This window comes from Stenella coeruleoalba (genome assembly GCF_951394435.1).
Source record: "Stenella coeruleoalba genome assembly, chromosome: 12".
Taxonomy (NCBI): domain Eukaryota; kingdom Metazoa; phylum Chordata; class Mammalia; order Artiodactyla; family Delphinidae; genus Stenella; species Stenella coeruleoalba.
The window spans coordinates 82,530,804-82,542,252 of NC_137158.1; the positions used below are offsets into that span (position 1 = coordinate 82,530,804).

The 11,449-nt window shown below is 43.2% G+C and overlaps 1 protein-coding gene across 1 annotated transcript; it reads right to left on the reverse strand.

Annotated features, from left to right (window-relative positions):
• Nucleotides 1–102: 102 nt before the first annotated feature.
• On the reverse strand, nucleotides 103–10,876 carry TCP1 (t-complex 1). The gene is made up of 12 exons (XM_079938753.1): nucleotides 10,565–10,876; nucleotides 9,340–9,425; nucleotides 9,001–9,129; nucleotides 7,682–7,779; nucleotides 7,186–7,296; nucleotides 6,697–6,878; nucleotides 6,173–6,299; nucleotides 2,429–2,604; nucleotides 1,931–2,054; nucleotides 1,427–1,619; nucleotides 1,118–1,281; nucleotides 103–396 (listed from the first exon to the last, which is right to left on the reverse strand). Exons 1-12 carry the CDS (start codon nucleotides 10,626–10,628, stop codon nucleotides 180–182), a joined length of 1,671 nt encoding a protein of 556 aa, XP_079794879.1. The 5' UTR covers nucleotides 10,629–10,876; the 3' UTR covers nucleotides 103–179.
• Nucleotides 10,877–11,449: the final 573 nt, after the last annotated feature.

Genomic DNA, 11,449 nt, shown 5'->3' on the forward strand with positions numbered 1-11,449 from the left:
CTCGTTTCTTTTTAAACTAATAAAATACTAAGTTAGTGAAATCAGAGGACCAAAGTGAGGATGGAAACTATCTCCCACTTCATAAGAATCCCAAGACTTGACAGCTTTTTGCACTTTAATGTGTAATACTCGAGGTACAACAAGATAAATGCATCTAACATTGTCATAAATAAAAGACATCAGTCATCAAGGGCTCCAGAGTGAACAGCATCTTCGTAACCTCCATGCTTATCATCTTTGCTTTCTGGGTGTAATTTAATAAGATCATCAATTCGAAGAATGGTAATTGCAGCTTCAGTTGCAAATTTCAAACTTTTAACTTTAACTATGGTTGGTTCAAACACCCCTGCTTGTTTGTTGTCTCGGGGTTTACCATTGACCAAGTCAAGACCAATCCTGCAATTTAGAAAAAAACCTATTAAATGGCCTCTTTCATAGTTCACACCCATCCTATTCCACTCCTTTAAAAGTTGACTAGGGGGACTTCCCTGGTGGTCCAGTGGTTAAGACTCCACATTCCCAATGCAGTGGGCCTGGGTTCAATCCCTGGCCAGGGAATTAGATCCCACATGCCACAAATAAGAGCCCGCCTGCTGCAACTGAAGATCCTATACGTCGCAACTAAGCACAGCCAAATAAATATTTAATATTTACTAGGCACAGCCAAATAAATATTTAAAAAGTTGACTAGGTGGTAGTCTCATTAGTGCCAGCTATTCCATTCAAATGTTAACCTTGGGAAACGCTGGGACCTTACAGTAGATCCCTATAAGTCTAAAGTAATTGATTATGGATAAACAAATTCAGCACTGAAAGAGGTGTAGAAAGCCTCGATGGTAGTAAAGAAATTGTTTCTAAACATCATTTAATATCTTAAAAGGAGGTTGCTTAAAAACAGGTATGGACCACCCAAAAATAATTTCCTCTCTGGAACCTTCCTACTGTAGGTAAATGACTCTACCCACAGCAGCAGGGAAAGGTGAGGAATCCGATCTGATAACTAAGACACACACCAATGCTAATAATCACTAGCCATCATCCTTCGTGAGTTTAAAACAAAAACCAAACTACCATATATGATATACAGGTGACAATGAAAAATGTCAAGTATGCTTACCATTTGAGATTTTTGCGTTCTGGGTTAACCTGAGCCTCATTATGAAAAGCTCTTAATTTTGCAACCAGATCTATGGAGTCTTGGGCAGCATTAACGGCCAGAGTGTTGGGAATAACAAGAAGAGACCTTGCGAACTCGGCAATAGCGAGCTGCTCCCGGGAGCCCTGAGAACAAAGACAATGAGGTGTCTTCACAGAAGGAAGAAAATTAACACCCACAGCGGCAGCTAAGGTCGCAGAAGAGACGTATTCATGTGAACAAAGTGCCGTGCCCTTCCAGAAATGAAAACGGGCTTCCAGATGCTCTTACCATGCTGGTTGCGTAGTTTTCGAGGTATATGGACAGGGCCGCCTCTACGGCGCCGCCACCAGGAACCACAGATTTCGACTCCAAAACTCTCTTCACCACACAAAGCGCATCATGTAAAGAGCGCTCCATCTCGTCACACATGAAATCGTTTGCGCCGCGTAAGATGACCGACGCAGAGGTACGAGCCTTAGTGCTATTTCAAAAACAGGGGAATTCTCAAATCAATGCTTTAATAAATCCATGCAGAAATTCAGTCTAAGTGCCTTGATTAAATCCTGCTTACACAGGACATTTAGACACGGAAGCAATGTCTAGACCATGGAGAAGAGATGAAATGGTTACTTCACCTCAATTTACAATGGCCCAACATTATTTTATCCCATGCGTATAACTGCTTATATCACTGACAGACTATATAGCAGCAAATAAATGGGAAGGTGACCTATTTTCACTCATTAATAAATAAAATCTGTAGAGCTTTATAATTTAGAAAGTAGCTCTTACTTTTTAATCAAGATCAGTTCATCATCGCAAATTCTCTCCTGTACCACCTCTTCTGCTTGTCCCAACATTGAAGCTTCAAAAGTTTCTTCACCTTCCAAATTGGCCAGGGTCGACAGAATAGTTGCTATTAAAGTAATTACAAAGATCTGTAAACACTGTTCTTTCATGAGTATTTTCAAATCCTGCCTTAGATTCAGACACATGTATTTATGATAGAGGTGTCATATAAAGGTAAGGTTAAGGTTTACAGTTAAGCATCAGGCAACCAACTGTCCTTTTATCCTAAGATGGAACCATGTCACTTTGAGGTGGAGCAAGTAAAAGAACTTGCCCAGTTACATAAAAACACGCCTCTATACACATTATCTGTAGCACAAAGCACTAAGGGAGTAAAAAGTAAAAACTGTTACGTTTCTGGAGCTGCTTATTGTTAACATCCAATGTAAAGGGACACGGTCCTGGGTAGTAACAGTATCCGAGAGCCGGCAGGAGACTCACCTCCGGAAGCTTTAGCAACGCGTTTAAGGTCCCTTTTTAAAACTCTTCGAACTGCCATAGCACCAGTCTCCACAAAATACTTCAGACACATGTCGTCAATTCCACCAGTGGTTAGAATAACATTGGCACCAGTTGCCAGGATCTTCTGGATTCGCTCCTTGGTGATATCTGACTCTCTACAAAGACAAGTATTTGAGTAGTAACCTAAAGTTATCTGCTGTGTTTGTTATGTTAAATACAGCTCGAACTTCCATTAAGTATTTTTCACAAAATAATTGCAGATTAAATTATATTAACTAGGGACTTCCCTGGTGGCACAGTGGTTAAGAATCCACTTGCCAATGCAGGGGACACGGGTTCGAGCCCTGGTCTGGGAAGATCCCATATGCTGCGGAGCAACTAAGCCTGTGCGCCACAACTACTGAGCCTGCGCTCTAGAGCCCGCAAGCCGCAACTACTGAAGCCTGTGCACCTAGAGCCCGCGCTCTGCAACAAGAGAAGCCACCACAATAAGAAGCCCCCGCTTGCCGCAACTAGAGAAAGCTCGCGCACAGCAACAAAGACCCAATGCAGCCAAAAAAAAAAAAATTTATTCTCTCCCTTCTATGACCAGAATTTAAATCGGTCCAATTTACAGAAAAGGGATTAAAAACTACCAGTTAGCTCTCCCCCACCCCAATTTGAGCTCTTAACCAAGAACTGTCGTTAGAAAGGAAGCAGCGTCCCTGCCTTCAAGGATCTGGGACAACCAAACTCCAGGGCTAATGTTACTCAGTGCAGTACAGAGACTACAAGTGCATGAGAGCCATGCATCCAGCCTGGCAGGTGGGACAAGGAAAGCTAAAGGTCTGGAGTTAATACAGGGGTCCAGAGTTGAAACTGCAGGTGGGATCAAAAAGTGAAGAACCTTGTAGGTTCTTGTTAGTCTTGTAGGGATGTTAGTGTGAACTGAGAAGGTGTTTAATATTTCTAAGTGAAAGTAACGTTATCAGTCTGTGTTTTCAAAAGATGAAGGAATGAAGACAACAAGGTGATAACTGGAGGTGAATCTATCTGAGAATAGATGGCCTGAGCAGATAAGTCAAAGTTTATGGCTTGGGTAACTGGGAGGTTCAGCCACTGACTCCTGGAGTGAAATAAATGCTAAAAGGTTGGGCTGCAAGATGACAGAGTTCCTGTTTCAACAAGATGAGTCTGAAGCCCCTGGGATACTCAGGTGAAACTGCCAGAAGGAAATGGAAATCCCAAACTATGGGAAACATACACAGATTTGAAAAATAGCCAATACAGAGACAGCTGAGACCATTTTACTCATTCAAAGAATAGTAGATGAGATCAAAGGATCGTAATAAAATGAGTTAAAGATGAACCTCAAAATAAAACTCTGTATATACACTAAACAAATACTGCACGTCAAACATGATACTAAAGATGGGGGCTACAAAGCAAAGGAAATGATTCAGCCTCTACCTTCACAGAGCTTACAATTGCAGACACAGAAATATAGTTAGAAACTGTGCTTAAGCCCCAGGAAGACAAAGTATAGGAGCTCACAGCAGAGAATAATTCAGATTGAGGGGGAAAGAAAAGCTTCTTTTGAGAGATTTATCAACTAAAAAATAAACTAAAAAATTACCCAGTCAAAACAAGTAGGCACGGGCTTCCCTGGTGGCGCAGTGGTTGAGAGTCCGCCTGCCGACGCAGGGGACACAGGTTCGTGCCCCGGTCCAGGAAGATCCCACATGCCGCGGAGCGGCTGGGCCCGTGAACCATGGCCGCTGAGCCTGCGCGTCTGGAGCCTGTGCTCCACAACGGGAGAGGCCACAACAGTGAGGCCCGCGTACCACAAAAACGAAAACAAAAACAAAAACAAGTAGGCACAGAATATATTTTGGGCAGACGAAGGAAAACTCTTAGGGGCCTGCGGAAGTAGAGCTTTGGTGGATTCTAGTTTCAGCCGTGGTAGAGCACAATAAAAAGAGTTATATAAGGAATTTAAAAACCTATCCTAGAGCTTCCTTGGTGGCGCAGTGGTGAGTCCGCCTGCCGACGCAGGGGACACAGGTTCATGCCCCGGTCCAGGAAGATCCCACATGCCGCGGAGAGGCTGGGCCCGTGAGCCATGGCCGCTGAGCCTGCGCGTCTGGAGCCTGTGCTCCGCAGCGGGAGAGGCCACAACAGTGAGAGGCCCGCGTACCGCCAAAAAAAAAAAAACAACACAAAACCTATCCTAGAGTGAAGGGGAAGCCTCCAAAAGGTTCTGGCCTTGCAAGCAATGAGATCCACTTGGCTGCTGTGAGAAGAATAGCCTGGGCGGGAACAAGACTGAAACCAAGACGACCAGCTTGGGTGCCTCTCCAATAGTCTGGGGCAAGAAAATGGAAATGGAAAAGTAGGTGAATTTGAGATTTAATTTATAGATAGAAATCAAGTGGTCTTGACGACAGATTAGAAAGGGAAAGAGTATTAAGTAAAAAGGAGTTACAGACATTTCCCAGTCTTCTGCCTGAATAGAGGGGTCCCTAACTAAAATGGCAAAGAGCAGATTTGCGGGTATCATCACAAGTTCAATTTTAGACATAATGACTTTGAGATGCTTAAGAAGCATTCAATCAATTAAAGCTCAGAGAAATAGATTTGGGAGTCTCCAGCACAGAGACGTTGGCCACGCAGGCACAGGAATAGATGAGGTAGTATCACAGAACTGCTCTATCCTCGGAAAGTCTTTCAAGCAGTCAAAGGCTTGATAAAGGTCAAGCGGAAATTGAACATGTCTAATGAATTTCACAGCCGTGATCACTAGTGACCTGAGCAAGCGGTCCTCCAGTGGAGAACACAGTTGAAGAGGGTATGAGAAATAGAACACCAGGAAGGTTTTTGTGTAAATCACTCGTGACATCTGGCTATGAAGAACTGAGGAAGGACAGAGTAATTGGAACACCTGGGGGCACAAGAGGCTTTTATTTAGGGATAAGAGAGGTACAAGTGGAATCCAGAAAGGAACGAAGAGTAGAATTAGCAGTTGAAGATGCAGTTGAGAAAGAATAGAGGAAGCAAGACTCTAAAAGCAGAAGGCAACAGGCTCTGAATACTTATTCTAGAGGGGCTGACCTCTGATGGAAAGAATACACATGCAGATAGTTAAGAGTACATCTTGGGACTTCCCTGGTGGTCCAGCAATTAAGACTTCGTGCTTCCACAGCAGGGGATGCGATCCCTGGTTGGGGAACTAAGATCCCGTGTGCCGCATGGTTCGGCCAAAAAACAAAGGAAAAAAAAGGGAGTACCTCTTCCCGACTAGCTCTCTAGCATGCCAGTCAATAGATATGGACGTATGAACTACCTGGTACCTGGCAGAATCAACACTATACTGTTTGGTTCTTGTACCACTTGAGGAAACACATTCCTGGATGCATCAATATACTCATAAAACCAAAATTCCACAGAACGTTGATTTTCATGTATCACTCAAATCTCTCTTAAATCATCACCATGTTTTCTAATTTTCCAAACAGTTTGGGTAAAATATAGTTTGACTTCAGTTAAAACTTTGGTTAAAAACGTTAATATTTAAAGTCCTCCAAGACACTCACTTGAAAACAAAAAAACTACTTGCCTAATCATCATACCCTGCTACCTATTAGACCTACCACTCATTCTTTTTAGTTTACTGTCACCTGCTCTAAAAAAGGGTCCTTTACAAACATCCCCTGTCCAAGGTCAAAAATGAATCTCTCAACATACCTCTGTCTAATCTGGTCCAGTTTTTCAGGGTCTGTAATAACCACTTGTACACCAAGCTTCATTTTTGTTTTCTGCAGGCTGAAGTCAAGGCAAGCAATTTTTGCATTCACTATTCTCTTGGGCATGCCTAAAATTGAACATAACGTTAAGTACCTTTACAGTAACTATAACATTGTTACCTTTTATAAAACACACCTATCCTTAGAGATCTGCAGAGATTTTAAATTGTTGTATGTAAACGAATTTGGCTTTTATTACTTTTACCCTTAGAAACAAACACTTAAATGGCATTAAACACACGTGTTTTCTTTTAATTTGCATTTTTCTTAAGTTATATGTAATTAAATTATAAAAGAGGAATTGGCAACATTATGGACCATTTCCTTTTTCTCTGGGCTTCACTAAAGAACAGTAAATGCACATCCTGGATAGTTCACCTGAAAATGTAGTTATACAGTCCACAAACAGCTAACTTTATCCTTTAGTATTCTCGTTACACGACCAAACCAAACCATAAGCCTTACCCTGGGATCCCACCACACAGTTGAGTGCATAGCCATTGATGAGCATACTCTCCATCTGACTTCTCCCATGGGCTTTCAGAATATTAATGGAATTGACTGGATAGCGAGGCTGGCCTCTGACATCCGTGTATTTAACAGCAAGTACAGCGTCTACCACCATATTAGCAAAGAAATCTCCACTTCTAAGCCAACAGTTAAGGAGAACAACAGACTCGGGATGGACAGCGGGTGCACATGAAAATCAAGGGTAATTCAAAGGCACTTCCTTTTAGCAATCTCATCAAAGAAACAACCATTATATACGCCACCAAAATGTTAGAGTACTATTTATCACTATCTGCATACTACTTTTACACATACTTTGTATTACTTTTCCCCCTAGAAAAGGAGGGAACAGGCAATTTCCATACAGCATCATCTGGCAGAAAAACTAACACAGCGTCTTACTTTTAAAAAAGCCTACACTTTACTGGACCATCAGAAGGATACATTCCAATGATTTTGGAAGACATCGATGTCTTAGCAGCATTGATCAGGCAATCCTTTCCAAGTTCATCAGTGTTAATAATTAGATTCTCACTGATATAACGCACTGCTTCCCTGTTTGAAGTGTGGGGAAGAAAACAAATTCACTACTCAAAATTTTTGCTTTATCATTGTGTCAGGATGTCAGAGGCATCAATTTTCTGTTCAGCCATTTCATATAGGAGGAGGACACAAATAATCCTCCCTCTTCAGATCACGGCAATTTTAATCTATCCCATAAGCATAGCCACTAAATCTATTATTAGAAGATAACGTGGTAGTCAAATGGGAAGAAAAGGATACTGGCCCAACTTCCTACTTCAAATATTTACTTAAATGCTAAAATACAACTTTTTCAAAGTAAGATTTAGTCATTAATTGAAACATTTAAAGAACAGACTGTTGGCAACTATTACATTAAATAATATATAAAATTTTCTCTGAATGTAAACAATCTTACTTGCAAGCAAGTCGATAGCCACTAATAACTGATGTGGGATGAATTTTCTGTTTGACAAGTTCATCTGCATTTTTTAGAAGTTCTGCTGCAATAATAACCTGCAGAGAAAACATCCATTACTCTCACAATAGCCTTTCATTACGTGCAACACATATGTACAAACAACACTAACACGCATCAGATATTAAGAACCAGAACGGTAACAGTGGTGAAATGCATAACTGCTTATTAGAAACCAGAAAAAGACACCCCTACACGGTATTGTATACGCAAATAGCTAAAGCCAGATAAGAGTCAGTACAACAATAGGAGACACATCCATTACTCTTCAAGATGAAGTGCTCAACATAAGCTAAATGAAGAGCCTGACCACTCAGATTATCTGTACTATTTATTTATTTATTTGGCTGTGCACGGCTTGCAGGATATTAGTTCCCCAACCAGGGATTGAACCCAGGCCCTCGGCAGTGAAAGTGCGGAGTCCTAACCACTGAACCGCCAGGGAATTCTTGATCTGTACTATTTTACGTTATTATTTTAAAAATCATCCTTCTAAGTACACCAAAAATTATTTTTTAATTAAAAAAAACTTTGAAAAAATTTAGTCTGCATCTTTTGGGGGAAATTATAGTTATACTTTAAAAACTATGTTATCATAAACAAGTTACTGAACAAAGACCATTACCATTATTTTAGAAGAGATAGATTTCATTCTTCCATAGCTTAAAGTTTAATCTAGAAACAACCATCTTCTACCACAAACCACTGCTTGTTTCTTTACAGCAAATTATTATTTGCTCCTCACCAAATAATAGTGTTTCTACTACATCAGGGTGCTGGGTGATCTTCAAGGAGTTTAAATCATGTTACTGATCGTGTTTACAAACTTTCTCAAACTCCCATTTGAACTCATGAGATCACTTGTTAGCCTTTAAAATATAAAAACATGTTGTTTTTAAAAAACTGGTAAGGTTTTAGGAATTCCTGGGCCTCAGGCTGTGAGGGGAGGAGAAAAAAAAGACACTTTTTTTTCCTTTAAAAAGAAACCATTAAAAAAAATTCTGCGTGATGCATGAATAATAGCTGAGAAAAAATTCGTAAAACTCGCAAAAACATTTAAAGTGAGGATTATATTAAATTATCTCTTAAGTTTCTTTTCTACTTGAATTGTACAAACTAACTATAACCACAAGTCTTCAAATTTTGTTTCTGAACCACTACCCCCAAAACAAATGACTTACCTCTGGCTTCACTTTCTGAAAGTTTGATTTTAAAAGGTATACTAGTATTTAGCCATTAGTCCATTAGTCTTTACCTACCACGGAGGTAGTTCCGTCTCCCACTTCTTTGTCTTGCAGGTCAGCAAGCTCGCAAAGAACTCTGGCTGCAGGGTGTTCCACCTCCAGTAACTTCAGGATGGTCGCACCATCATTAGTAATGGTTACATCCTAAGAAATTTCCCGGGAAAGAAAAACTGACATAATCACCCACAGAAACAGAATATCCCCTAAGTTAGAACAACCCCATTATGATACATTCACCTTCGGTATACCTTTCAACACTAGCATCCTGATAAAAACAAAGAATTTACAAAGCAAAGTGTTTATGAACCGTTTTTTTCCCTTAAAGTCACTAACACGATGTTTAGATATACTTACACCAATATCATCCACTAACATTTTATCCAAGCCAACTGGACCAAGAGAACTTTTCACAATATTGGCAATCGAAGCTGCAGCCATGACTGCAGAAATGAAAGAAAGAAATTAGAAAATCCTTGATTCCAAGGACAATCATTTCAGCCTAAAAGAAGTAAGTGACATGCAACAGCCTCTGAATTTTTCAAATCTACAAATCCGTCCCAATTTGAAAATTAGCTATTAAAAGTCTAATATGGGGAGGGGAGTGGCTAGTAACACAGAGTCTGAATTCAACAGCCAAGGGGACGCCAAGTGTTGTAGAGAGTACCCACTTTATTGTCTCATAAAATTAAAACATAATCTACTCTTCGACATTTCAGATTCTGCCACTCCACACAGAACAGAAATAGATACGTATCAGCCTTTTCCTTCAGACTCTGGCAGGTTTAAGAAAAAAAAAGTTCTATTAAAATTAATAAGACTTTGTGAATCAAAAAAGCGGTAATCCAAAGGTTCTGACTATACTTCAAATTTGTTTATGACAAAAATAGGAATCTATCAAATGACAGTACGAGGGACTGGCATTCGTGACTTCTGAAGTGTAAACCATCTCAACAATGCTTTAAGCGGTTAAAATCTACTAGATAAAATGTGTTTATCATTTAACATTCAACAAAAACTTCGTCAGCTAGCTTTGTTACAAGAAGTGGTCAGCGACAGGTGGGGTACGGACTGAATCGGCAGGGGGACCACGGGCAAGTCGTCTTGAAGAGTGGCTGATGGCCATTCGCCCCTCAGTAAAACGAGCCGTTAAAGCCAGTTCTTCCTGGTGAATGGCCCTAAAAGGAGACCCAGAGATTGCGGTGGACACCCTTCCTGATTAGCATCAAGACAAAAGGGCGCAGGGCACCCGGCTCTCTGGGACTCGAGGCACGGCGGCACGTGTCGGTGCGCGGAGCCCGCCCTCCAGGTCGGGGCGCGCCTCGCCAGCCTCACGACCGCAGCATCCGGGCAGCTCTAGTTAAAACCGCGCTGCGCCCTCGGGAATGCCGCGCTCCGGGAAGAGGGCGCTGCCGCCCCGAAGCACCGAGACCCGCCGCGGGTCGGAGACGCCGCCCGTGCCACCCGGGGGGCTCTTTCTGGGGAGAGAAGGGAAGGCGTGAGCACGGCAGCCACGGCCCCAGCGAGGCAGGGGAGGGTGGCGCACCGCCGCGGGCCCGCCGCAGGCCTCGCCCGCCCTTACCGTTCTGGGAGCGGATCGCCTCCCCAGTGCTGCGGTCCCCGAACACGGACAAGGGCCCCTCCATCTTCGCGGCAGGGCACACGTCGAGTTTCACTCACACCGCGGGCAGCAAGCGTCTTGTTCCTGGGCCGGGCGGCGGCCACAGCAGCGGCGACTCCGTGGAGCTGGCCTGCGCTACGCCGCGAGAGCTACTGGGAATTCCACTCCTCCCAGCTCCCTGGCCGGGCCGCGAGGCAGGGCGGGAAAGAAAAATGGGGAGGAGGGTGGAGAATCGTGAACGCGCAGGAAGTGAGGACCCTGAAGGGGGCGGATCCAGCACTTTCGCTCAATTAGAGAGCGAATGAGAAGGGCGCGAAGGTAGGAGGGCGGAAGTCAGTATCTCGGACCGCTGGAGGAAGAGGGCGCCGGGCCGAAGTTTTCCCTACTACGCACAAATTGCGCGTGCGCGTTTGCACATTCTAGTGCCTTCTAGAAAAGGTGGTCGGTAGGGCGGAGTTCTGTGACGGAACGGGGGGGCGGGGTAGAGCCGTGTAAGGTAGAGCCGGGGTTCTGAGCGAGTCTTACTTGGGGGTGTATAAATCGGCGTTCTTGTTTTACTTAAATGTATGAGCTAGCTAGGAGAGCACGCGACGAGTAGCAGGCTTTGTTCCCGGGCTCACGGGTATAAGCCTCATGGGTCATGTGGGAAAGCGACAACCACCGTTTCTGAAAACTGCATCTCGCGCTGCCCCGTCCTCCCAGAGCCCAAATGGCCTGTCCGTGTGTGTCTCCGTGTGTGTGTGTGTGTCCGACAATGATCGGTCTATGCTTTGAGACCCCAGGGCCCAAATGACGCAACGAAATGCAGGCAGTGTGTTGGACGCGGGACGCCCCCGATGAGCTCGG

Excerpts from the sequence above, each read along its gene's own strand:
- TCP1 (XM_079938753.1), bottom strand. The coding sequence starts at position 10,628 with ATGGAGGGGCCCTTGTCCGTGTTCGGGGACCGCAGCACTGGGGAGGCG. Across the intron at positions 7,297-7,681 it reads GGCTATCGACTTGCTTGCAA|GGAAGCAGTGCGTTATATCA; the intron begins GTAAGATTGTTT and ends CACTTCAAACAG. Across the intron at positions 1,282-1,426 it reads AAAACTACGCAACCAGCATG|GGCTCCCGGGAGCAGCTCGC; the intron begins GTAAGAGCATCT and ends CTTTGTTCTCAG.